Here is a 13,269-nt window from a genome sequence, read left to right as displayed (position 1 = left end):
CCCAAATAGATTTTGCTCTTTGTTATCCTACATCTTGAAACCAAACCAGACCATACAAGATATTTTCTATATAAATTCAGATTTAGACAGAGGGATACCCCTAATGAAATATCATGTCATTAAAGTTGATCTATTTTCAAGTAAAATAATAGCAATAGCAATGATTTGCTTTAGGATAACATCTTGAGATCATGAGTGAGGGCAGGGACACATGCTACTTGTATACATATGTTGTCCATACATGTAGTAAAAAGATCCTTCCTGCCAAGACCTATAGGAATAATTCAACAGAATTACTTAGTTTTAACAGTTCATGCCAAAATATTACACTGTTCAGATAACTACAGAATCCAAATGGGAAAACTTAGGGAAGCTAAAATTATTTTTCTAGGATTGTACAAACGTATGTCTAAAATTATTAAGGGAAGAAATAACTCTTGGTTTACTTATTCTCATAATGTGATTTTCAACATAGGTGTGGTTAAAATATCTCTTATATTTCCTTCATTTTTACAAGATTATTACATGGAAGCAGTTTACTTTTAGTTAGGCTTGCAACCAGGAAAATTTCACTATAAAGCCCTATTTTTCCTCTATTCAATTGTGAAAAATTAGTTTTGTCTGAAAATTTACAGATTTATTATAACTACCAAATATGTTTCTGTAGAAAGATATGTTTTCTGAAGAAAATTGGTCATACTCTTTTCTTAAGTTTGGCTTTACAGATTTTCCAATTCTAATAAGAATTGACTTGTTACCTCAACGAATTTTCTATTGATTCGAATGTCATAAACTATTTCCATATTTTTTAAAATAAAAATTCTAAATTTAAATTAAATACTTCTATTAGTTGCTTTTGCCACATAATACATATTATAGGTCCAATCCTGCATCTATTGAATTGTGCTTCCTGAAAGTCATGGGCCTGATATGATTGTCTGTTCTGTCCTGTGGAGTTTCAGTGCAGACAGCACTGAGCAATGCTGACAGTCTTTGTGCCTTGTGTAGGCTGTGGAGCATTGGTATCAATCATTATTTTAGATGATGATTGAGCTGTATTCTGCACTCATATTATGCTTAATTTGCAGAAGTATAAACGATTGTACAGCACATGATAAACTGAATCTGTAAGTGTTCTCTTCCATATTTTTCACAGGAAGCAGCCCTTATATAACTGTAATAAATTAGATGTCTAGTTAGAAATATAATCCACTTCTGTCTTCTACCACACATCTCTCACTGTCAAATAAAATAAGGGTAGTGCAGGCATTGCCATTTTGATTTGTGGACAGGACTTTGCACCTGTTCAGTGCATAAAGCAGCTATCATGTACTCAAAGACATGTATGTTAATGTATGGGGAAATGAGGGCACAGGTACAGGGTGCATAGATTAATGTTCCATACATAAATGTAGTGCTCATTTTGCAGTCTCAGCAGTATTTTTGTGTAATTTTCTTTGGTTGTAATTTTCTTAATTAAGTCAAGTACACAGAAAAAAACCAGAAATTTCCCTCTTCCTTGGTCACAAATAAAGTGGGAACAGGAGCTATGCAACACAGACCACTACCATTTGAAAGAATCTGAATAACTCTTAGAAATAACAGGTTGCTGTAAATCTGAGATAAATAAAATAAGATTGTAAATTCTTGGAAAGTAAGAGCACCCAATTAAGGATTGCCAGTCTTGACTTAAAGATGTTGACTGCTGGAGAACCCATGATGTTCCTAGGTACTTTTACAGTGATTGATTACAACCACTGGTAAAATGGGTTTCTCATTTCCAGTGGGAATTGATAGTTTCTCATCGGTGGACCTTGCTGTATTCCTATCTGATAGAAGAAAGTGTCAGCTACTACCAGAAATGTTATGTCCAGATGGGTACTTGCAGGCTGTTATCAAATCACCTCTTAACCTCATTGACAAGAAAAATAAATTGACCTTGCTACATCTCTTGTGTAATCCGCATGGGTAGAACGACAACCATTTTTTTTTTTTTTTCTATTTTCAAGTAAGTTTCTGAAACATTGACAGAAGTAGCAGCTTCATAAGTACTCTTTACTCCTACTTGTAATTCGATGTATCATACATCCAAAGGGCTGTAGCAGCAGCCTACTCTGATGACTTATACTTAGCTGATTATCCATGAGGTCCCGTGTACCTTTTACAAGTTCAGATTTCCTGAATGCCGTTTTTTGTCTTGTGTGTGACCTACATTTATTTCATTGCATTTGGCCATATAAGTAAGTCTGCTTTAATGCTGTGACTTGGTTTGTTCCATATCATTTATTCTTATTACTGGTTATTGTTCTATCAGTTTTTTGGCATCCATAATTTTCTTCAGCAAAAATTTTATATTTTCATCCACATTTCTCATAAAGTTATGAATAGCATTGAAATAATAGCAAGGCCGCTTGGGATTGCACTGAAAATACCCACGTTGAATACTGATTGTCTATCTCCAAGTTTTCAGATCTCTCAGTTTCTAATTATTTTATGTTTAATACCTTTGTTCTGTTCTGTCCTTTGGTAAGTGTCATTGGGCAGTCCTCAGCTAGTACAAATCTTCATGTATTTATTAGGAGGTTATTTAATTATGAATATAATTTGGTGGTGTAAGTATCAGACGGTCTCTGTGACCTGTTCAGCTGCATCCTGAAGCAGACATTCCTGTTTTATTCCTCGCCTTTTCCAAAATCAATGTTTTCTCTGTTTTTAATGTATTTCCTGTCTTAAAATGACCAAAGATCATATTGCTGTCAATTGTTCAATTTTACTTTAATGTCATATACAAAATATCCATTCTACATTGCAACTTAATATATTTTATATAAAATCCAATGTACAGTATCTTAAATTTGTTTAAATAGTATTATAAACATAACTTTCAGGAAGAGTCAGTCCTGGAGTGATGCAGTCTTTTGTTAGTTGCAGTTCCTTTTGATATCCCTGCTGTTTGGTAAAAAATCCAGCTTAGATTCTAGAAGGATCCTTATGAGCTCAGATTTGGTTCCTATCAAAGCAAAAATAAACTCCCAGATTTTTTTTTTTTTTTCAGATTTGTTCCCCCTGCACAGCTAGATAAGATTCTGTGCTGGGGTGTCCAGTTTTAATGTCATTTGACATCATTTGCTTCAGAGATCATCTTCATCTGATAAAGCATCAAGGTAATCTGTATCAACGTATAAGAGAAATCCAGAAAACAAACTGTCTGCCCATGTTGGATCAGAAAAGAGACCATTTTGGTCAGTGTAGAAGATCTCAAGCCATACTTCATCTTCTGGCTGAAGGTAGATCACTGTGGATCCAGAAGCTACATCATGGTTGCCTGTGTTCGCGTCAAATGTCTTTATCCGGTACTTCCCATTGTGAACCAGCCCAATCGCAAGATGCTTGTTTGCTAAGGTAATATCATATGAAAAATAATAAATCCCTGGGATGGCACAAATAAACTTCCCTGTGGAAGGGTTGTAATGCTCCCCCTCATTGAAGAGGACTTTATTGAATACAATTGGTAATCTTTCCTCTGGGTAGCTGGTGGTGATGCCAACAGAAAAGGCCGATTTCAGCACTATCTTTCCACACTTACAGACCCCTGGTGTACCTGGCTCTCCTCGGTCTCCTTTATCTCCCTTAGGTCCAGGTGGTCCAGCTGGACCTACTTCACCTTTGGCACCAGTCAATCCTCCAGGTCCTTTTTTACCAGACTGACCTTGGTCTCCTTTCTCTCCAGCTGGTCCTAATGGCCCAGTCTTTCCTCTTAAACCTTCAAAAACATTTTAAGTTAGTTAATCGTTGCACATATCACCTCAGTAAATGATTGTGTGGGCTACTGTGTGTGCCTGAACAAACAAGAAAAACATGATCAGAATTTCAAAATACTCCAAAAATCCTTTCAAAATTTTCTTGTAAGTTTACAAAAGCACTGGCAGGTTAGAACAGAGAACAGGGCTCCACAGCCCAGGGGTCCTTTGCTTCTATATTACTACTTTTGTTCATATGTCTTGATTACACATTGAAGAATTTTATTTGTAATCAGTCCATTGCTGACTGAACTATGGGCACTGCTGATGGGAAGGACAGCAGCATGGCTGCCTACATAATGATACTTGTGCTCTAAATATCTCTTACTATTGAGCATTTTTAGGGTGTACCTAGATACCTGCTCATCCTTTATTCCTGGCTAATGGCACAAATAAGACTGTTTACTTGACACCACACATGCTTCATTTTTCCCAAACTCTTTCTTAGCATTTATGCACAGGAGGTTATGCATTTACATTTATTTACACAGATTTCAGTATATGCATATTAGACATATCTAAAATAGATCTTCATATTTTCTTACTCTCACTATGTATACATGCATCACACTTAAACCACACAGGCACATACACATTCATCATATATATATATATAACAGTGACGATGAAAGGTCTTACTTTGTTGTACTACTGTGTTAGGTTACACAAATATTCAATACCTGCACTCCCTTTTTCACCTTTTTCTCCCTTCCTGCCATCTCTACCATCTCTTCCTGGAAGACCAATGCGTCCGTGTGGCCCCGGGGATCCGCCAGCTCCAGGGGGACCCGCAGGGCCTGGCAAGCCAGGGATGCTACAGATGTATCTGGTGTAGTAATTTTCTCCTTTGAGCTGGCTTTGAAGAGGTTGTTCGCTTGTGTAGATGGCAAAACTCGTAACGTAGAGCAACACAAACATCCTTGGATCTGGAAAAAATACATCCAAATAAGACTATGCATATTATGGCATTCTAGTCACATGCAGATGGCTCTGAATATGCTAATAAGGGTGACACTGCGGTGCATTATGCACAGGTACACGTGCACAGATCAACCTGGGATTTCTGCATTACCAGAATCCATGCAGCAGGCAAGGAGGAAAATCTGTCCGCTTGGACATTTTTCTGGCCACCGTATATGTTACTGTATGTCTTTCAAGTAACCTGTAGACTGACAGAATAACTGGTGAATACCAGCTTTTTTGGATGAAATTTTGACACATTAAGAAAAGAATCTGGATTTTTCAATGCTAAGTCCTTTGCTTGCATAGTTTATTTTGTCTTTGGGACCTCCATAAGCTTTACACAGAAAACTCCTCTTGCTGGTGGGGGTTATATTTGTGCTAGGAGGATGTGCCCGTAGGAGCAGTCTCTTCTAGTGAGGACAAAGCTTACACCTTCATTTCATTTTGCAATTTGCCCTTATGGTTGCAAATGAATCTCCAACCTGAATAGCTGCAGCAGAAAATTGCTGAGCCTGCAGAAGGGGTACCAGTAAACGAGCTACAGCTTCAGTGCCTGGTTGGAAACCCTGATGACTGCAGCACTAATAACCACTTCACCCTAATCGGTCAGGTCCAGCGAGTCAGCTGCCCTGTTGGAACAGATGGAGTGTGAGTGAGCTGCTAACAGGTTGGGGTTTTTTTAAGCCTGACTTGGACTGTCGTATGAAATCAACCGTATTGCAGTATCTTGCAAGAAAATTGTTTAAAGCTTTGCATATAGTATTTGGGTGTTTTCTTAAACAATTGAATGCAAATTGGATTTCTCTGTTCCATTATATACTGGGAGACTAAAGAAAAAACACTGTACAAACAGTTACATGCAGTACCTGATGTACAAAGGTGTCTTAAATTAGTGTTGCATTAACAGAGAGTCAGTTGTGGGTCAGGTGAGATTTTGCAAGTCAAACTGTTGTTTCTTCTAGTTCCTTTGTTGTCTTCTCAGAAGTCTTGTGTGTGTTTTTTTGTTGGAGTTGTCCATTCCTTCAGAGCTAATTTACAGCATTCAAGGAAATCAGAATCCACTGGTTTCTGTGGGGAGAAAAAGAAGAAATGCAGTGGGGGATTCAGAAAAATATCTGTGTGAAATAATATCTGCCTTTTTTTACAGTGAAACTCAGATTCATTCTCAAACTCAGAGTTAAAAGAAGTTGCAAAGTAAATTAATCTAAAAATTGCTGTTCCTATTCCCTTTTCTGTGATACTGATTGGCATTGTCTGATTAAAAAACCCAAACTGTTAAATTTATTTGCAGTTCATGATATTTCTACTGCTATATGGCAGTAGAAATAGTCAAACCTATTCGGCAGGGAAAAGGACCAGCATATACACATACACAGTCTTAATGAAGAATCTTTTCTGTTTCACAGAATAGAAAATTAGAAACTGTCTTGGTATCAATGGCAGTGCAGAAAAAACATGAAAATATTGTAGTTGGAGAGAAATATGCAATTCTCCAAAATTTTCTGCAGTGATGTATATTCTGCTTTTCATATGGAGCATCTTGTATCAAATTGGCAGAAACCAAACTAATAATTTTGCTGTCATTTGATAAAGCCTTGCAGTACAGTCAGGCACAACAGCCTCTGAGAGTGGATTAACATATGAATGCTTAACATTACAGCAGAGCAGCAAATGATAACTCCAAGGCAGTAGTTAGCTACAAGCACAGACTTCACAGCCATGTCTGTTCTGATGTATTACTGAGTGTACCTAAATAAAGCTTGTGGGTTTTCATAGGACTTAAATCAGGAACAACAAAGCTCTCCGCAGAGAAGAACAACTTTGAGCACTTAGCCAGGAGGGAGCAGCTTGGAGGGAGCTCATGCCTGAGACTGCATATGCATCTTACACAAAGCTGATGGATAAGAAGCAGACACGACCTAAGGATCAAGGACTGGAACAAAAACTGTCCTTTGCCAGATGGAAGTCTGAATCAGTAGGCTGGATTGTTCCCACACTGTGTTGCATGTAAGCCAAGAAAAAACAACCTCAACAACTGTTGGTTTTGCCTATGTCCAGGATCTTTTACAAATCAGAGTAAGAGCCTTCACACAGTTGTTCCTGTCACTGGCTGGCCAGTAACTTACTGATGCATGAATCTGTCTCCAGCTCCCAGACCTCCCCTGCTGTTCTTCCCATGTGCCTACAGGAAATTAATTAGTCTGGGACATGTGTTTCTGCTAAGGCCATGGGAAAAAGGTCATTTGGGGAAGGTGAGAGGAATGTGGTTGTTGAGATAGGGATGTGCCTTAGATGACTGAGGCATTGTGGCTGGAGAACCACTTTGGAAAGGAGAAGGCATAGACAGGAATATGTGGAGCTTTCAGCTATGGGTTGGGGGTCTTAAGGAGTGATAGGGCTGTGAAGCAGAATGGTGGGACTGTAGGAAGTGGAACAGAGCTGGGATTGGGAGGAAATGGTGGTAATGTTCAGGTGATGATGTTTACAGTCTTGAATTTAGGCTTGGGGGGAATACAGAAGGATGCTTGCAACAGTGGTACCCTGGGAAACCATTAATTAGGGCACAGAATCAGGACTTTCCTTGCGCTTTCACTTTAGACTCTTGCATTTCTTCCTGCATAATGGTCCAGTTTTAAAAGGAGGGGTGGAAGGTGCTTCTCTTTGTTATTGCAGCAGTCCTTTGAAAAGTGTGAATCTCCTCAGACCAAGGAAGGATGTACAGCACTGAACCCATGCCCCCTGGTTCCTGGTGAGTGCTCTAGAAAGGAATTGTAAAGTTAAAGGTGAATGATAACATAGGACTGTGCTTTTAAATTTTAGGCTGAATTAGGAGGCCAAAATAAGAGATTTCAGTTCTCATTGCTTAAAAATTTCGAGGGTGGAATAGACCTCCCAGATCCCTTTCTCAGAAATCAGAAATGTTGCAGTGAAATATTTGATCACAGAGAGTTAACTGGTAGGCAGAATGTAAGTCATAAATTACACTCTGTTCCTGGCTTCTGGTTGTCCTTTTCAAAGACATAAACTTTTGTCCATAAACTGTGGCAGGAAACAATGTCATTTATATATGCCAAATAATTTTTCTTCAGGGAAAAACAACTTTTGAGGAGTTCATTCTTTTTTCCAGATATTGAAAGCCAGAAGAAGCACATGGTATTCTTGTTCATAACAATAACCGTCATCTTCATTAAAACCATCACCAAAAATGATAACAAGAATTATATGAATACAGCATTAGAATAATCTTATTCCAAGTTTAGAAAATGGCATTTCAAGAGGTTCTAAATCCACTAGGTAGAGCAAGAGTGCACTCCAAGGCATTCACTGGAAGACGATGGACATGCTGATCAGTTCAAATGTGCAGTGATTTCTGGAACAGCTTTTCTAAGTGAGGGTGGCAGATTAATTTGTTCTATCACGGTTCAAATTGCATAAGCAGCATAATCATGCCCTTGTGCATAAACTCAAAAGATCATCTGATTCATTTGATATTAGAAAAATATTAAAAATGTTTTCTGGACCTGATAACTTGTGGCAGTCTGTTAAGATGACAGATCTAAAGAAACAATGGATGCATCAAAAGTAGCATGGCCAGTATGTTGAGGGAGGTAATTCTGCACCTCTACTCTGCTGTGGTGAGACCCCCACCTGGAGTACTGTGTCCAGCTGAGTCCTTGCTACAGGAAAGACATGGACCTCCTTGAGTGGCTCCAGAGGAGGGCCACAAAGAGGATCAGGGGGCTGGAGCACCTATCCTATGAGGACAGGCTGAGAGAGTTGGGACTGTTCAGCCTGAAGAAGAGAAGGCTCTGTGGAGACATTATTGCAGCCTTTCATTACTTAAAGGGGTCTTATAAGAAAATGGGGTCAGACTTTTTAGTAGGGCCTGTTGCGATAGGACAAGGGGTGGTGGTTTTAAACTAAAAGAAGGTAGATTCAAACTAGATATAAGGAAAACGTTGCTTATATTTTTATATTTAGATATAAGGAAGACAATGAGGGTGGTGAAACATCGAAACAGGTTGCCCAGAGATGTAAATGCTCCATCCCTAGAAGCATTCAAGGTCAGGTTGCATGGAGCTCTGAGCAACCTGATCTAGTTGAAGATGGCCCTGCTCATTGGACAGGACGTTGGATGACCTTTAGAGGTCCTTTCCAACCCAAACTATTCAATAATTCTATGATTTACCTTGAGAAGATGCTCTGTACGTTACATTCCCATTGAAGCTAGGTGCTAGACAGAAAGTATTTAACATCAAGCCACCACCACTGACCTTTCTACAGAGCTTTGGAAACAGTGGCTTGCAGTTTAGCATGCCACACTGCAGTTTCTTTGCACTGTATTATTTTTATGTTATTTAAAATGTAAGTCTTAATTATGGCTTTTTTCTCAGGTATTTTACATTGATCATTCACCTTCAGCTGGGCACAGGTTTATGCATCTTCCAGCTTGGTTTGTGTTATGGGGCTCTACACTGGACTTCCAGAGCTCCACACATAATTAATAATGAATAATTAATTATTAATAATGAATAATTAATTATTAATCAATAATTAATTCCATGTCTTATGCTAAGGAATCAAGACCACAGTTGGCCACCACCATCACACTCCTTGGGTTAGCTACACAATCAAGCAGTCTTCACATGGCTTTACTTTGTCTTCCTTTGTTTAAGAAGGGGAGAGTGACCTGACACTTTTTGAGCAGTCTGAACTTTTGATTCCCAGTACCAGAATGGCTGATGGTGCCCAAAGGGATCAATCAGCCAGTGGGAAGGAACATTAGCTAAGTATTTCTGAGAAAACAATCCTTAAAGGCCTTATCAGCAATGCAGACATTTAACAGTCTCACTCACTTAAGTTTGTACTCAGTCACGTTTGAACGGTCTCCTTCATAACTACATCGAATGCAGTCAGATTCTTCAACCACATTGCAAGCATTCATGAAAAATAGAGCACTTACTTATAATCAGGACCAGAAGTTCAATGTGTTTGATTTTTAAAGCATCAAAGGACTGGGAATCATTTTATTTCTCAGCATCTGACTTGAAGCATAGTCTCTCTGGTTGCAGCCATTACCTTTATTTGGAAGGTTGTTTTTACTAAAAATGCCATAAAAGATGGTCAAGGCATGTATCAGTGAGATAGTCTGACTCAGCTTGGGGGAATTTTAACATGAGGGCTGGCAGGCGAAGCAGTTTCACTGCCAGCTGTACCAGAACACACAAATAAATGAAACCTGTCAGAATTTGTCTTGACAGAGAGATGAGAAGCTAGGCCAGTTGCTTACACTTGGCAATTAACATGGAGACTATAATATGTTTGCTTTCAATGTAGTGAAAATCGGCCAGGACTTAACACTGTAAGACTCAGGATACAAGTGTCCCTACAGCTTGGGTAGGGGCTTCTTTAAAAGGTTTTCTTTGTTTTCTTAAAATAAAAAAGAGTCAGGAGCCATAAATCACAAGCTGTCTTCAGGGATGACCTGCAGTTTTCAGAGTTAGTTATGAATCTGAACTGGAGTTAAGCATGTGGAAGCATGTAGGCATCTGAAAATGTGGATAGTTGCCTAGAGGAGTGTGCTGATCGCCCCTGGATTGCCTTTCAGTTCAGGTGGGCTTCCTCTTCTTGGTTCCTACCCAGCCCTTGCCAGGAGGATTTCCATCTCCTATCTTAGATCATTCTGCTTTACCAACCTTGCAGTGATAGAAGAGAAGTGGAGAACAGACTGGGAAAACCATTTCGGGTGGCATGGAACGAAGAAAAATAGAGGTTGCCAAAAGAAGATGTCAGACTGCAAGGCACATGAGGACAAACAAGAACAAAAGTCACAGATTATTGCCACGAGCCATAAGGGACAGACTTCCACTGCTTTGTGCTCACTTGTGTTCACACCTGGGCTCTGTGAGCAAATGTCCATAAAGAGCTCCCACCATGAGAGCAATCCCTTTGCACAGGGGTAAATGATGAGAACCAGTCAGCAAAGCGAGCTTGTGACGCACACAGCAAGAACAACTTTAGGAACTTCACTGGATTTTTGCCTGAATACATTCTAGTCCCTGGGCATGGCTTAATTCTCATCCCCTCAAGGCAAATGTCATCTATTAGCTCACAGGCATCTCTGAAGATGGATTCTCCTTCACCCAGTTGCTCCCTTGGTAACACCATATTGTACCAAAGAACAGTATTCATCATTTAAAAAGAATCATGCAGAGAAGAAAGCTTCCAGACCCTGAAAGGGACCCTCCTTCCCCAGCATATTTTTATTTTGGAAGTTCATCAAATGATATCACCCAGGCACGGTGCCTTTCTGGGAACCCTGCAGAAAAGTAGACAACCATCCAGGGACTACATTCAACATCCAGTTAGGCAAAGACCAAAGAAACAGTTTAAATGCTTGGGTAGGACTAAGCTGGTTGATTTCCCCTGAAGCAAGTTGGAGAAGGCTCCCATAAACTTCTCTGCCAGAGAAGCAGTGGGGGCTGTGACATGGGGCAGGGAGCAGCCGTGTTCAGCTGAGTATCAACCTCTTGTCCCTGTTATGTACATGGAAGAGGACATCTGTTTGGGGCTTGACACAAATTTTTTCACACTGCAAACAGTCACTGTTAGCAAAACTTTTAAGTGTACAAAGGGTCTCTCTGCACTGCTGTTGCAACACAACAAGCCATTAGACTTTCCAAGAGGGGAACTGGAAATTTTGCCTACATGGGCAAATCCCCAACTAGAAATGGCTTGTTAAACACCATGGTCCCTTCAATCCAGGTGATATTGTGAACAGTTCTTTAAATACTGGGGAGTGCAAAGGTTAAAATATAAAGGATATAAAGGATGAAATATAAATTTTCTAACTTGAAAATTTGGGTAAGTATGCACGTCTGACAAGACTGTGGATGACTCATTAGTTTTTATTTATATGACACTTAGAAGATGTAAGGCATTGTAAAAGCCATATATGGTAATATGAATTTAATTATCTTAAACCACTCTGAATTTTATTGCTGAGAGTTTATATGTTGCAGAATAAAATCAGGAATTTCTGAAGTGCTCCATGATAGCCAAGCTGTGCTACCAGGTACAGCAGAACTGCACAACAGAGCTCAGATATTACCAGTCCTGAAAAAAACTCACTGCAGCTCCCAGGTTCCTGCTTGAGAACCTTCAAAAGATAAAGGCATTATTGTGTCTTAGAGGATCAGCATTCTGGAATTAAATATTCCTGGGTAAAAAATAACTGTGGTGTGTTTTGGGTTTCTTTGTGTGGTGGGGGTTTTTGGTAGAGGGGAGGGAGCTACAGCAGTGGCCCCTGTGAGAAGCTTCTTGAAGCTTCCCCGGCTCCAAGTTGGACCCACCTCTGCCAAGGCTGAGATGATTAGCAATGGTGGCTGTGTCTCTGTGATAACTAAGTAATAATTAAGAAGGGGAACCTGAGAGGAGGGGGATTTGTGAGGGAGGTACCTATGCAAACACAGAGTTCAGTGGAAGAAAGGAGGGGGTGGGGGGAGATGTGCTGGAGCAGAGACCCCCCTGCAGCCCTTGGAGGACCTCATGCCGGAGTAGGTGGCTGTGCCCAAAGAAGGCCAGGACTCTGAGGGGAGCCCATGCTGAGGCAATTCACTGCTGGGAGGACTGTAACCTACAGGAGGGACCCACACTGGAGCAGTTTGTGAAGAGCTGCAGCCTGTGGGAAGGACCCACATCGGAGTTCTTGGTGGACTGTCTCCCATGAGAGGGACCCCCACACTGGAGCAGGAGGAGCCCTCCCCCTGAAGAGGAAGGAGCTGCAGAAACAACGGGTGATGAACTGACTGCAACCCCCATCCCCTGCCCTCCTGCGCTGCTGGAGGGAAGGTGGGAGAAAAATTGGAAGCGAAGCTGAGGCCGGGGAAGGAGGGGAGGGATGGGAGGAAGGTGTTTTTAAGATGTGGTTGTATTTCTTACTGTCCTATACTGATTGATGAATTAAGTGTTGGTGGTGGTGGTGTTCAAATGAAATTGATATTCTTTTTCTTCCCCAATTGAATCTGTCTTTTGTTCATGACCATAATGGGTGACTCATCCCTCACTGTCATTATTTTAATTCCCAAGCCTTTTGTTTTATTTTTTCCTTCCCATCCCTGAGGGCGAAGGAGTGAGAAAATGGCTCAGTTGCCCTCTGGGCACAAACCATGACATGGTGCTCAGAACTTCAGGCTGAATTTTCAAAAGTTCCTGTAAGTTCCAACTTCTACATATGACTTTCACACATAGAAAATGCATTGCGGGGGTAATTGAGTACCTAAGTCCAAATTAATGAACCGTAAAATCTGTGACATACCACCTAGAGCATGAGAGGCTGCCTTAGCCTAGAGTTTCTGTGGAAAGGGTCTCTTCAGGCACATCCGCAGGAACAGTGTTGTGCAACAGGGGTACTCAGGACAGCAACATGAGACCTAGGCTGTGCACACCTCACATGGCTCAATGCCCAAGAAGCCTGTAGCCACACAAATACTGTTACCTTTCTTGC

At 40.3% G+C, this 13,269-nt stretch overlaps 1 protein-coding gene across 5 annotated transcripts in view; it reads right to left on the bottom strand.

Annotated features, from left to right (window-relative positions):
• Positions 1 to 2,759: 2,759 nt before the first annotated feature.
• Positions 2,760 to 13,269, bottom strand: part of C1QTNF7 (C1q and TNF related 7) — a 53,738-nt gene continuing 43,228 nt past the window's right edge. For 4 of the 5 annotated variants that reach the window (XM_074904544.1, XM_074904542.1, XM_074904543.1 and 1 more), the window contains 3 exons: positions 5,630 to 5,831; positions 4,481 to 4,726; positions 2,760 to 3,763 (listed from right to left, as the gene is read on the bottom strand). In XM_074904544.1, the coding sequence (XP_074760645.1) occupies positions 3,132 to 3,763; positions 4,481 to 4,718 (870 nt within the window). In that variant the 5' untranslated portion in view covers positions 4,719 to 4,726; positions 5,630 to 5,831 and the 3' untranslated portion in view covers positions 2,760 to 3,131. The remainder of the gene's footprint in view (positions 3,764 to 4,480; positions 4,727 to 5,629; positions 5,832 to 13,269) is intronic. The other variant, XM_074904546.1, reaches the window with a different exon arrangement.

Source organism: Athene noctua, chromosome 4, assembly GCF_965140245.1.
Source record: "Athene noctua chromosome 4, bAthNoc1.hap1.1, whole genome shotgun sequence".
Lineage (NCBI taxonomy): Eukaryota > Metazoa > Chordata > Aves > Strigiformes > Strigidae > Athene > Athene noctua.
This window is presented reverse-complemented; position numbering and strand designations above follow the sequence as displayed.